General features: G+C 54.8%; 1 protein-coding gene across 8 annotated transcripts in view; it reads left to right on the top strand.

Annotated features, from left to right (window-relative positions):
- The window catches only part of SARDH (sarcosine dehydrogenase), a 62254-nt gene that overhangs the window by 26403 nt on the left and 22333 nt on the right, over positions 1 to 13518 (top strand). For 4 of the 8 annotated variants that reach the window (XM_072748222.1, XM_072748226.1, XM_072748223.1 and 1 more), the window contains 3 exons: positions 626 to 739; positions 6417 to 6555; positions 8037 to 8150. In XM_072748222.1, coding sequence (XP_072604323.1) covers positions 626 to 739; positions 6417 to 6555; positions 8037 to 8150 — 367 coding nt within the window. The remainder of the gene's footprint in view (positions 1 to 625; positions 740 to 6416; positions 6556 to 8036; positions 8151 to 13518) is intronic. The other 4 variants (XM_072748227.1, XM_072748224.1, XM_072748225.1 and 1 more) reach the window with 1 other exon arrangement.

The raw sequence follows: 13518 nt of genomic DNA, 5'->3' as shown, positions 1-13518 counted from the left end.
TAGTTTCCTGCCTGGAGAAAGGACCTCCTTCCCTAGAAGTTTGAGGCTCTTGGAGCAGGGAGTGGTCCTGATTGCCAAGGCAATGGCATTGGCCCCTGAGATGAGGGGCCACCCTCTTCCTCAGTGAGCCAGTTCTGGGGCCTTATCCTGCTTCCTTACCCTTGAGTTGAAAGCCAAACAGTGGCTCTGATGTCTCAGATGACCCACACTTGCCTCCCTGTCAGCCCCGTCTCCCCCTATCTTGACTATGCCCAAGGTCTCCATCCTTCTGGGCCCCAACCAGCACAGCTCACCCTCTCTACAGGCCCAGCTCTCAGACACACCACCACCACGGAGATCACAGTGTCATGTGTGCAAGGGGTTAGAGACATGAGCCCCTTCTCCCCCCTTCCTGCCCCTGCACCCACAGCACACCCCTCTGGAGGGCAGCCAGGTGAGGCTGGACCAGATTGCCTGCTCTATCTTTGCCTCTGCAGGACGCAGCTCCCTGCCTGCCAGGCACACGTGTGTGTGTGTGTGTGTGTGTGTGTGTGCGCGCGCACGTGCGTGTGTAGGGAGGGACAAAGGGACAGAGGGAAGAGAGGAGTAGGAGGGTGGAGGACGTGACGAGCATGTCTTCTTGCAGGTTCTGCAGTACGACTACTATGGGGCCTACGGAAACCAGGCGCACGAGGACTACACCTACGGCTGCCTGCTCGGGGACGAGTACACATTCGACTTCCCGCCGCACCACGACGTGGTCAGTACCAAGTGCCCCCCTCCCTGGTGGAGAGAAAGTCAGGCTCCTGGGAGAGCTGGCCCTTAGGGTCCCTCAGGAGTCCTGCCAGAGGCTCTGTGGGCTCCCTCCTGTCCACCCCCATGTTGGGCTGACTCCGTTTTGAGGAGGAATCAGTAAGGTTTGCCCCTCCGCCCTCTTCTGTACCAAGGCTTGGGTCTTAGGCGGGGGCTGCCCTCTCTGAGCCAGTGTCCCTCCTGCCCTGGAGCTGCTCTGGGACTTGCCTGCATGAGACTGTGTGTGTGACCAGCTCCTCCCTCTGGGCCCAGCACCGTGGGTTTCCATCTGTGGCTCTTGCAGAGTAGATTGAGGACACGGAGATCCCGGGTTGGCCCTCGAGGGGACAAACAGAGAGCCTGTGGCCTGGGGTCTGCTTACCGCCCCTCTGGCTCCAGCAGCGGGCAGGTGAGGCTGTGCAGCGCCCCAGCCCGAGTGTCTGGTCCCCTGCTCCCGCCAGGGTGGGGGTGACGAGGTCCTGAGACCTCGGAGATGTTCTCACAGGCAGTTTCTGCAGAAAACACTAGCTTCCACGCCGAGTGGCCCAGCCATGCAGTAAAGGGATTCACCAGTAGGACACGGCCCAGCCTGTGTCCCCGTGGCTCATACAATCAGTCCCCCCCCCATGTGGGAGTGGAGCCAAGGCCTCTACCTGCGGGTGCCTGACCCAGGAGAGAAGGCAGCTAGCCAGCTTCCTGGGGGTGTGGCCCATGAGGTCACCTGGGGTCCTGACTCAGAAGGGCCCTGCGCCAGAGCAGCACTCTGCTGTCGCCACCTTGAAACTCCTAATACTTTTGGAACATGGCACCATGGTTCCATGTTGCCCTGGGCCTCACAAATGCTACAGCTGGACCCGTGACACACACACCCCCACCCCCGCCCCAGGCTTGCTCTCGTGGAGGAGTCACTGGGGAAGGGGCTTGGGACCTGGAAGCCAGAGGCACATGCATCCAGAAGCTCCTGGAGTCCCTGGCATCGCATCTCAGGAAGCGAAGGGGGCTCTGTCTGGCACTTCGGCACCCACACCTCCTAGGGCCTGCAGGACGTCTGGCCCTCGGGGATGTGAGAGCTTGGAGGGGATGCCAACTTGGCTTGGAGGCTTCATCCAGCCTCCGCAAATGCGCCTGAACAGTCCTGAAGCATGAAACACGCATTTGTTCTCAGCGTTGGCAAGCGCCCCAGCCTGGGGAGACGAGAGTCAGCCCCGAGACTGGAGTTTTACTCTGGGCCCCCAGGTACAGCCCCAGCAGCATCAGCGAAGGTCCCGTAGCGCCCTACCAGTTGCAGGAGCTGCACAGAGGGTGGTGGTGTCTGCAGGGGTGTGGGAGTGGCAGCATTTGGGGCTCGGGTGTGGCACAGAGACGGTGGGGTGCCAGCCCTCCTGGGGGAGCCCAATCAGGGCCTTGGCCAGTGTCCCTGGTGTAAATACTCTCACCACTCACTCCGACGCACCCACACGGCGCCAGCGGATGCGGAGCTAGAGGAGACGTGCCACCAGACAGACGTGGTGTGGGCGCATCTATGGTCTTCCAGCTGGGTGGCCCCCCGGCAGACCACGTCCCCTCCCTGGGCCTGGGAGGGCACTGGGCATGAGGTGGCTCACGGCAGTTTCCTCGTTGGGGATGGTGGACGAAGCACAGGATGGGAGGAGGTGATGCAGGTCCCTGGCACACAGTGAGTGCTCGGCGAGGGGTAGTTTGCTGCTACAATTTTTTCTTCTCTCATCACAATAAGGCTGGCGCCTGTGCTTGGAGGTTGGGTGACATGTTCCGAGCAAAGGAGCAGGGGTGCCGTGATAGGAGACAAGGGGAAAAACGCATGGAGGGCCTGGCTGGGGCTTTGAGGACTACCAGCAGGGCTGTTCCACTCTTTTTAAAAAAACAAAACAAAACAAAAGCAAAAAAAACAACAGCTTTTTTGAGATGGACCTCACATACCGTACAACCCATCCATCTGAAATGCACAAGTCCATGTTCATTAGTCACTCCCGGGGCAGGGCAGCCGTCACCACAATCTGATGTCAGAACATATTTGTCCACCTGCCGAGCGAACCCTGGGCCCACTAACCATCACCCCCATCCCCCCACCCTCAGGCACTCACTCAGCTACTTCTGTCCCCTACACATTCTCCTCTCTGGGACATTTCAGAGCAGTGGACTCATACAATCAGTCTTTGGTGACTGGCTTCTTTCACCCAGCTCGGTACTTTTAAGGTCCATCCACGTTTTAGGGCGTATCCATTACATCCTTACTCTGTATTCTGAGCGGTATTGTGTGATATGGATATATGGCAGTGTGTCTGGTCGTCTGCGGACAGACACTTGAGGTGTCTCCACGTCTTGGCTGCTGTGAATAACGTCGCTAGGATCCTGCCCAGACAGGGGTCTGCGTGGACAGAGGTTTTCATTTCTCATGGGTAGATGCTAGCAGTGGCATGGCTGGGTCATGTGGGAATGTGACACTTCATGGTTTGAGGACCCACCAGCCCTTTTCCAAAGTGGCTCTTCTGTTTCGCATCGCCACCCACAGCACGGAGGGTTCTGGCTTCTCCATGTCCTCGCCACCACTTGTGATGCTCTCTCTTTGATCCTAACCATCCTGGTGGGTGTGAAGTGGAGAGTATCTCTTTGGAGGTTTGAGCTGCATTTCCCTACAGGCTGATGATGCGGAGCATCTTCTCATGTGCTCATTGGCCATTTGTACATCTTTGGAGAAATGTCTATTCAGACACCTTGCTCATTTTAATTTGGGTTCTTGGTCTTTTTATTGAGTCATGAGAGTTGTTGTTATATTTGGGTACACGTCTCTTACCAGACTTCTGCATGCACATATTTTCTCCCTTTTTCTGGCTTGTCTTTTCCCTCTCTTGATGGTAGTGTTGGCAGCACAAAAGGTTGAATTTTGGTGAAGTCCAACCTGTGGATTGTTTCTCTTGCTGCCTGTGCTGTGGGTGTTGTATTTCAGAAGTGCATTACCTCACCTGAGGCCACAAAGACCTACTCTCATATTTTCTCCTAAGAATTATATAAGTTTAGCTCTTTTTTTAAAAGATTTTATTTATTTATTCATAGAGACAGAGAGAGAGGCAGAGACACAGGCAGAGGGAGAAGCAGGCATCATACAGAGAGCCCGATCTCTGGGACTCGATCCAGGGTCTCCAGGATCACGCCCTGGGCTGCAGGCAGTGCTAAACCGCTGCGCCACCGGGGCTGCCCATAGGTTTAGCTCTTATTCCTAGGTCTGTGACCCACTCTGACTAAAGTTTTGTATGGTGTGAGAAACGGGTCCAGCTTCCTTTCCTGCATGTGGCCGTCCAGCTGCGTCGGCACCGCGTGTTGAAGAGCATCACCCTTGCATGGCCTTCCCATCCATGGAAAATCAGTGGGCCGTAAGTGTGAGGTTGATTTCTGGACTGTCAACCTGATTTCAGTGATCTAGATGCATCTCCTGGGTGAGCGCTCCCCGTCTTGATTACAGTAGTTTTGTAGCGAGTTTTGAGATCGGGAAGCGTGAATCTCCCAGATTTGTCTTTCCTTTTCAAGATTGTTTTAAATATTCTGGATCAGAATTAAATTTCCCTATGAATTTTAGGCTCAGTTTGTCCATTTCTCCCAAGAAGCCAACAGTAATTTTAATGGGGATTATGTGGAATCTGGATCAATTTGGAGAGTTGTCATCTTAGCAATAGCCAAGTCTTCATTTTGTAAACGTGGGATGTCATTCCACTCATTTCATTTAAGTCTTCTGCAATTTCTTTAAAAAATGTTGTCGAGTTCTTAGATTTCTAGTTTTGCCCTTCTTTTGTTAAATTTATTCATCAGTATCTAAAAATTCTTTTCGATGATAAGTAGAATTATTTTCCTAATTTCATTTTTGACTGTTCATTGTCAGTGAAATGAAAAACAACACAATCGTTTTTATTTGTCTGCTGTACATTGACCTTGTATCCTGCCACCTTGTTGAACTATTTTGTTCCTTGTAGTAGTTTTTTAGTGGGTTCTTAGGATTTCCTATGTGCAAAAACATGTTACCTGCAAATAGAAATCGTTTTATTCCTTCTTCTCCAAGCTTGATTCCTTTTATTACTTTTTCTTGCCTAATTGCTGCCCTGGTTGGAACCTCCAGTATGATGCTGAGTAGAAGTAGCAGAGCAAACAGCTGTCCTGTTTCTGATCTTAGAAGGGACATTTTTCACTCTTTCCCTGTTATGTACTATAATATCAGCCGTGGACTTTTTGTACATGCTTTTAATCAGGTTGAGGAAGTTCCCTCCTGTTCTGAGATTATTGAATATTTCTTATGATGAAAGGGGTTGGATTTTATCAAATACTTTATCTGCATTTATAGGGATGATCATATAGTTCTGTTTTGGGTTCTATTAATATGATGCGTTCCATCCGTTGATGGAAACTCCCATTCCCAGGAGAGATCCCTCTTGATCATGGCGTGTATTCCTTTTCATGTGTTGTTCAATTTATTTCACTAGTGTTTTGTTGAGGGCGTCTGTATCTATTTTCATGAGGGATATTAGCCTTCTTTTCTTAGGGAGTCTTTGTCTGCATTTGGCATTAGAGTGATGCTGACCTCGTGAAACAAGTTAGGAATGATTTCCTACTCTTCTATTTTTGTGTGTGTATGTGAATTTTGTGAAGATTCAGTATTAATTCTTCTTGGAATTTTTGATAGAATTCACCAGTGAAGCCATCTGGACTCGGGCTTTTCCTTAAAGGGAGTTTTAAATTACTAGCCCAGTCTCTTTTTGTTATGGATCTACTCAGATTTTCTATTTCTTCTTCAGTTTTAGTTACTTGTGTCTTTCTAGGAATCTGTCCATTTCCTGTCTCACGACGTGTTGGTGGACGAGTATGCGTGGTATCCCCTTAGAATCCTTTTATTGCTGTAGGGTAGGTAGCGATGTTTTCCGTCTTTCATACCCAATTTAGTACTTTGAATCTTCTCTCTTATTTCCTTTGTGAGTCTAACTGAAGGTCTGTTAATTTCATTGATCCTTTCATAGAACCAATATGTGTTTGCTGATTTTCTCAATTTTTCTATTCCCTATTTCATTTATGTCCATTCTGCCTTTATCGTGTCTTTCCTCCTGCTTCATCTGGCTTAATCCACTCTTCTTTTTCTAGTTTCTCCAAGTGGGAAGCTGAGGCATCAACGTGAGAGCTTCTTCTGCAATGGAGGCATTCATAGGTGTAATGTCTCTGTGAGCACGGCTCTGACCAGGTTCCCTCTGTTTCCATGTACCGCATTTCCATCAGCATCCTTCTCCAAGTACCCCTGTGAATGTTTTCTTTGATCCTTTGGTTCTTCAGAAGTGTGCCAGTTAATGTCACTTACATGTGAACTCTCCAATTTTCCTTCTACTATTGATTCCGAATGAAATCCCACTGTGGTCCAATATCATGCTGTGTGTGATCTTAATCCTTTTGAACGTACATACTGCCTTTTTTATGGCATATGAGCCGCCCTGGAGAACGTTCCTTGTGCTGGAGAAGAATGTCACGATGTGCCTCAGCTGGGAAGGGGCGGGAGTCTCAGGGCAGGTGTGCAGCAAAGAGCACAGTGCCCCGTGCTCTGGAGGAGGCACATCTCAGAGCCCTCATGGCATCGCTCATTCCCCGGAACTTTTCAGATCAAGAAGGAGTGTCTGGCCTGTAGAGGAGCTGCTGCTGTGTTCAACATGTCCTACTTCGGGAAGTTCTATCTGGTGGGCTTGGATGCGAGGAAGGCTGCCGACTGGCTCTTCTCTGCTGATGTCAGCCGACCCCCAGGTACGACCTCCAGAGGGCCATGCTCCTTTCCCTCTCCAGCACCAGGAAAAATTCTATGGGCACTGCCCTGGGGACTGACCCTGTCCCCACTGGGCTCCTCTAGCTCATGGCTCTGCCCCATGGCCTGACCCTGGGCTCCCTGTGTCTAGACCCCTCTGCCCTAATTGCTAAGACCCAGCCCTTAGGCCCCCGGCACCTTCCTCCATCCCTCCTCCACACCCTCCTTCTTTACTTTGTTCCAGAAAGGGTAAAAGGCATCAGGGCCTCAGCAAACATGTCCTGGGAACATGGAACCCATTTAGTCACCCCCATAGAAAGAGTCTCCCCAAACAGGGTTTCCAGAATTAAATGAAAATACAAGAAGCTCAGATAAATTTGAGTCTCAAGTGAAGAATGAACAATGTTTATGTATAGGTGTGTCCCATGTAATATTTGGGATATTCATCTCCTTTTTTATTTACTACCCTCCACCCACCTGTCCATCCACCTAACAACTCACCGGTGACCCATCCCCCTGTGTATTAGCACCTTGGTGCTGCTGTAACAAAGCACCACAAACTGGGCGACTTTAAACAATCGAAACATATCTGACAGTTTTGGAGGCTTGAAGTTTGTGAGTAAGGCGGGGCCGTGTTCCCTCTGAGACCGTAGGTAGGACCCTTGGCAGCCTCTCCTGGAGGTTCCTAGGAGTTCCTAGGCTATGGCTGCATCCCTGTGGTCTCTGCCCTATTGTCACACAAGCTTCTCCCTGCTTGTCGTCTTCTTATTAAGGACGCCAGTCATCCTGGGTTATGTCCCACTGTAATGACCATCTTAACGTGATTACATCTGCAAAGCCCTATTTCTGAATAAGATCACATTCACAGGTACTTGGAGTTGGGACTTCAACATATCATTTTGGGGGAGGACACAGTTCAGCCCATTACACTATTTCCCCAGCCAACCCCCCTGCCACCCACTTACACAAGCACCCCCTGCTCAGTTCCTCTTAAACCTCATGCTGACCCACGTGCCCCATCTGCCTCCCTATCCACAAACCCCACCTGGCACACCCCTCCATCCACCTTCCCCTTCACCCTCCATTCATTCACCCATCTGTATAGTCATTTGTTCAACAGACTTTAGGAGCCTCTGCTCAGCCTCTATGGGTGCACCAGAGTGAGACAGGAGCCCTGCTCCTGAGAACTTTCCAGCATGGTGGTGGGTTGTGGGTGGGAGGGTGATGGGGAACATCCAGGTCCCGAGTGGAGGCATTTCAAGAGGAAAGAAGCTCCACTCTTGATCCTTGGCCGCCAGAGGATGGCCTTGCTGGGTGACTTGCCCATCCCTCCCTGGGCCCCTCGGGTGTGGCGGCATCACTGTGTGGAGAGACCTCTCCAGGGCATCCTGTCCAGCGGTTACGCAGACCTGTGTGTACTGGGCTGTGCCGAGGGGCTGCCACACCAAGTGGCTCACACTCTGGCCCCTCCTCCTGCCCCAAGGCTCGACTGTGTACACCTGCATGCTGAACCACAGGGGTGGCACGGAAAGTGACCTGACCGTCAGCCGCCTGGCCCCCAGCTCCCAGGCCTCCGCCCTGGCCCCTGCCTTTGAAGGTAGGAGATCCCCCCGGGCAGAGCAGTGTTGTGACCTCGGGCCCTGCTCTGGTGACCGTGGCCGCTGCGGGTGCCGTGGACAGGGAGGGGCTGATGGGAGCTGCTCTGAGATCACCTGTCGGGCCCATGGTGGTCAGGGCTCGGGAGATGAGAGGTCTCGGTTCAGGCAGAACAGTGGGCTTTGTTCAGGCAGTGGCGCTGGGCTCTGAATACTGCATGACTGTGTCTTTGAAGCTGTCCAGACTGCAGTGTTGGAGCAGTCACAGCGTGTGCACGCTCAGCGCGTCTGCCCAGAGCGGAGTGAGCCGAGGAGAGGGCCATGCCTCCCACGTGGAGAGGTTAGCGCCTCTCTGCCATGAGCATCTGTGCTGCATCAACTTTCATGTACGCTGAATCCCTGCTCAGGCTGGGGCAGGTCCTTATTCAGTGCTCCAGTTCCTGCTGGGTTGCCCTCCATGGTCTCTTGACTTTTGTTTGCATGCCCCCCAGTGACGGTCCACTCAGTACCTGTATTCCCTGTTTGCACAGCCCTGACTGCCTCACGAGCCAGATCTGCTTCCCATCACTTCAACTCCCTGCCCCTACCCCCTGGTTCCTGCAGGAACAACCTCAGCTCTAGTCCTGTAACAGTCTCTGCTGGGGAAGAAGAGAGATGGCTGAGGTTCGCAGAGTGGGGAGAACCCTCTTTCTCTGGGAAGAGGCCCCGTTGCCACCTCTGGATTTGCAGAGGAGAAAGGCGTTTCCATGTGGCTGACTGTGCCAACCAGGGTGAGGGCCAGGAAACCAGAAGTGCTGGGAAGTGGCCCATTCAGAGAGCCAGGCAGCCCCCTGGCTCCAGGCCTGGCTCTGTGCTGCCAACAAATGTAGCCGTGTCCTCAGCGTGCCCAGATCCGGGTCCCTGGGGTTAGGGGCCAGGCTCCGGCCTGGGCATTGGGAAAGGGTGGTGCACTTTAGTGAGATCAGGAGCCCAGGACTTGCTACTGAGCACTCACCGCGGGCTAGCAGCCTGTTTGAGGCACCAAGGATATTACCATGAACCAACCTGAGAAGATTCTGACCTGTGTGGCATTTATATTTCTGATGGGGAGGAGGGGTGGCGGGACAACTTTGCTTCACTGACCACAGAATCCTTTGGGGTGCATTTGGAGGCCGAGTGTGGGTGGGCCTCTGGAGTGGCTGTGGAAAACAGTGTCATGGGGTAGCACTGGCCAACAGGAGGCCATGAGCGTGGATGAGTGCTCCTGCTGGGGGGTGTAGGGCTCGGGGGGCCTGTCCCTCCTGCCCCCTGTGGTGCTGAGGCCAGAACAGTAGTGGGCTCAGCTGGAGCACGTGTGCTTCATGAATGAGCTCATCTGCCCATTCCTTCTCTCAGTGTTCACTAGAGCCTTCACCCTCGGACAGGTGTGTGCTGATGGCAGAGGCAGGAGCCGAAGGAGGCTGGCTGTGCCTCTGGGATCCCGTGGTATGGACCCACCACTGTAGAGGCAGACATGCCAGGAAGAGCCCATTAAAACACCAGAGTGGGATGGTGGAGGCCCTGGGAAGTAGCTGAGCTAGGATGGGGAAGGCTTCCTGGAGGAGGTGATGTCTGGCTGGAGCCTCTGGATGGGCAGGAGGTGCCAGCTGGAAAGGTGCCTGCAAGGAGCCAGGGGAACAGGCGAACAGGGGCCATTTGGAGAAGGGCTGGTGGGAGCTTCATGTGGCCTTGAGCAGAGCGTAAGGCCTGACAGACCGCTGCCCTCCCTGGAGAGCAAGTGTAGCTGAGAGTGCAGGACAAAGGGATCCCTATGAGAGTGCAGAGGGCCTACAGAGGTCCCCAGCCAGACCCTGCCACTGCCTGGCTCTGTGGCACTCAGCTCGGAGCCTCAGTTTTCCTGTCTGGGGAATGGGGGGCATTGCTAGTTCCCTCTCAGTGGGGAGCTGTGGTGAAAGCACTTTGTAAACTGAGTCACTGCCTGAGGGCACACCCATGATACACCTTTCGGGATGATTCCGGTGGATCCCTGGCCAGGAGGGTTTGAGGAGCACCTACCTGGCCAGGGCTGAGGGAGGAGCAGGCTCTGCAGCTGAGGTACGAGGAAGGGGCTAAAGATTCGGGAGACTCTGGGGCTTCCACATCAAATCACAGAGTCTCCCGAGAGTGAGCGAGGGGTCTGCGCTTGGCCTGAGAGGGGGGAAGTGTGCGCCATGAGGGAGGCACGACAATGCCTGTGTCACATCCCAGGAGGCTCTAGCGCGTGCTGACGGGCCTGGGGACAGGGCCAAACACGAGAAAACCCGTGGTGTGTGGACCTTGTTTTATTTTCAGCCTTCAAAATTACCGCTCCTGCCATGAATATGCATGTCTGTTCACTATGCGTGTTTTAGATGGGGGTTCACTATACCTGTTATATCAGATCACCGTTAAGTCAAGAGGATGAGGTGATTTGCATTCGATCAAGGTTGTGTACACAGCAGCCGTCAGTCCTAAACGTGATCTCGATTGATCTTTCACATTGCAAGGGGAAAACCTGCTTGTAGGAGGTGTCAACAACACCGAAAGGTGCAGCATAAAACCTGCCACCCCCAGCTCCGCAGCTGGAACCCGCGCCCCAGGACACTGTGCCCGCTGACCACCCTTTCTGTCACGTCCGCTGGCAGGCTGGGCCTGGAGCTGGGCCAGCTGTGGCCTCGGGACCTGGCACTTAGGGTCTTTGGTGAGGGACAGCTGCCCCTCTCTTGGACTCCCGGTGGCCTCAGTAACCCACGTCCTTCAGGGACAGGCCTCTGGTGGCTTCAGGCCCCTGGGCCTCCGCAGAGTCACAACGAGTGTCGGGGCCCGGGGCCAAGGACACAGCCAGGGTCCTGTAACAGTCTCCAGCCCAGGGACCGGGGCCCTTGGGGGGCTGACTGGTCTTTTTGGCTTCTGTCTCCTTTTGTCCTCATTAGTTTTAAGAGGAAAGAGGAAGGGAGGAAACATGATCAAACCTGGCCAGGACTTTGGTAGATATTTTTATCCTGTGGATGCTCTTAACAGCCCTTTGGGGGCAGGTGTGGCTCTGCCCATCTTACAGATTAGGAAACAGGCTGGGACAAGTGAGAATGGAGGCTGATGAGCCAAAAAAGTGAATCTGGGCCAGGCTGGTCTGGTGCCAAGACTTATGTGTTTCCCAAGACAGGGTCCTCCTGGGTGGGAGAGAATAGTTCCCCTGGGAAGTGTCCCCAAGGGGGTAAGTAGCAGGGGTTTGCAGAGCAGCCCTTTCTGCCCAGCCTCATAGTCCAAAAGATCCAAAGGTGCATGCAGGGTATGGTCCCAGCTGTAGGGAGATTGTGGGGTGGGGACAGATGCTGGTCCCCAGGGAACAGGCAAGGGGGCAGGCCACTGCAGTGAGGTTGTGGAGGTGCTCTGCAGGGTTGGGGTAGGGTAGGTAGGGAAATGGACTTCCCAGAGGAGGGGACGTTTGAGCTGGGTCTAGGAGGGTGAGGAGGCGTGGGTCAGGTCCTGGGAGGGACTGGCCCAAGAGCCGAGCAGAGAGTGCCAGAACAAAGTACCTTATGAGGGGGCGGGGGCCACAGGGCAGGCTCTGACAGGCCGGGGGGACACTGGGGGACCATCCTGAGGGCCGTGGGAGGGAGGGTGGGAGGTGGAGAGGTTGGACAGGCGTGGGATTGGAGGCTGGAGCCAGGAGGGGACAGATCCAGCCACCCAGGCCACAGATGTTGCAACCCAGACGGAGCCCCAGCCGTGGGCACAGAGAGAAGGGGCTTGGAGATGGCTTGGGGAGTGGGCGTGAGGAGACAGCAGGGCGTGGGTGACCCCAAGGTCCAGTCATCTGCCAGGAAGTGCCTCAAGCTCTGGTATTCAGGGAGGGCTTCCTGTAGGCTAAGGCCTCTGAGTCGGATCTGGAGGGACAGGTGGAATTAGGGGAGCAGAAGAGCACACAGCACATGGGGTGATGAGGTCAGGAATGTCCCTGGGCTCACCTGGACGAGGTGGGAGGAGGTGGTGGGGACCACAGCCCCTGCTTCTGCTCCTTCCCCAGCTCCAAGCTTCCAACTGGTTGCCCCCCAGCCCAGCCCAGCCCAGGAAACTCCCATGAGAGCCCCACTAACAGGTGCTCTTGGAGAGTGAGAGAAGCCTGGTGCCCCTTCACCCCCAGGCCTCGGCCACCGGTTGTGCCCTCCTTTGCCAGAGAAGGATAGTGAGGCGTGCCTACTCTTCAGTTACAATAGGGGTGCTGTGCGCCTGTTATCACGATGGCTCACGGCTCTGGGGGAGCCCTTGGGAAGGGCCAGGGAAGGGCACTTAGGAGGATTCTCTAGCCTCTGGAGCCCCCTGGCCATCTCCACCTGTGAGCTATGTCTGAGTCTGGGGTGGCACTGGGCCTGCGGGGACCGATACCAGAGCCAACAGTGTCCAGGGCTGAGAGAAGCAGCTGCCACACAGGACCCCGCGGAGGAGGATGCCTCACAGGGCAGAACCAGCCTTGCCGCCGGCTCTGGGCCCCTACCAGGGGTCCCTCCCACAGTCACGGTCCCACTGTACAGATGGAGAAGTGGCTGGGAGGTCAGGGATCGTCCAGGTACCACCGCTCTGAGATGGAGTTACTGAGGAAGGAAGGCAGGGGGCAGGATGCCAGGGGAGGGACAGAGATGGAGGAGGCCCCCGCCTCCAGTGACCAGTGAGGCACAGGCCGCGGCTGAATCTCACAGTGTCCCTGGGATGAGAGCACAGAGGCTCAGAGAGGCTGTGTGATGGGCCTGAGGCCCCACAGCTGGCCCAGCTCCCCCTCCACAGGCCGGCAGCTCCCCCAGGACACTGGGCCGAGGCAGGCTGCCCTCCATTCACCCCTACCCGGGGGGCAGTGAGGCCTAGGCCATGGACTTAGAGCTGGACAGAGTCTAATCTTCCACTGTGTGCCCTCTGTGAACCTCAGACTCCTTTTCTGAACCCCTGGGAATGGTGATGAGCATCAGCCTCCTGGGGAGAGTGAAGGAGATATTGCCTGTAAAGCCCAGCCCTGTACCAGGCGCCGCGAGTCCTGCTATGGCCAATGGGGGGACCTGGAGACCAGGGATCGGGGGAGCATGCAGTGAAATGAGAGCCAGGGGGGAAGAGACTTGTCCGAGCCCACCCAGCATTGATGACCAGATGGAGCAGCATCTCCCTGGGGGTGGTGGTGGTGGGACCTCTGCCCCTTCCTGGGTCAGGAGCTCTTTGAGGAATGGGCGAAAGCCTCAGAGTCTCCCAGAGAAGTGCTCGCTTGCCATGTGCAGCCCTTGGGGGTCCTAGAGCTTGGCCCCGACCCCTGCTCCCCGATGAGATCCAGGGCCCCCGGGGAGGGGCCCCCATGCTCTGGCTTGTGTTGTTCACTCTCCAGAAAAGAGG

This window comes from Vulpes vulpes, chromosome 2 (assembly GCF_048418805.1).
Source record: "Vulpes vulpes isolate BD-2025 chromosome 2, VulVul3, whole genome shotgun sequence".
NCBI lineage: Eukaryota > Metazoa > Chordata > Mammalia > Carnivora > Canidae > Vulpes > Vulpes vulpes.
Note: the sequence above shows the minus strand (reverse complement) of the source record. Positions and strands in the feature narration are given on the sequence as shown.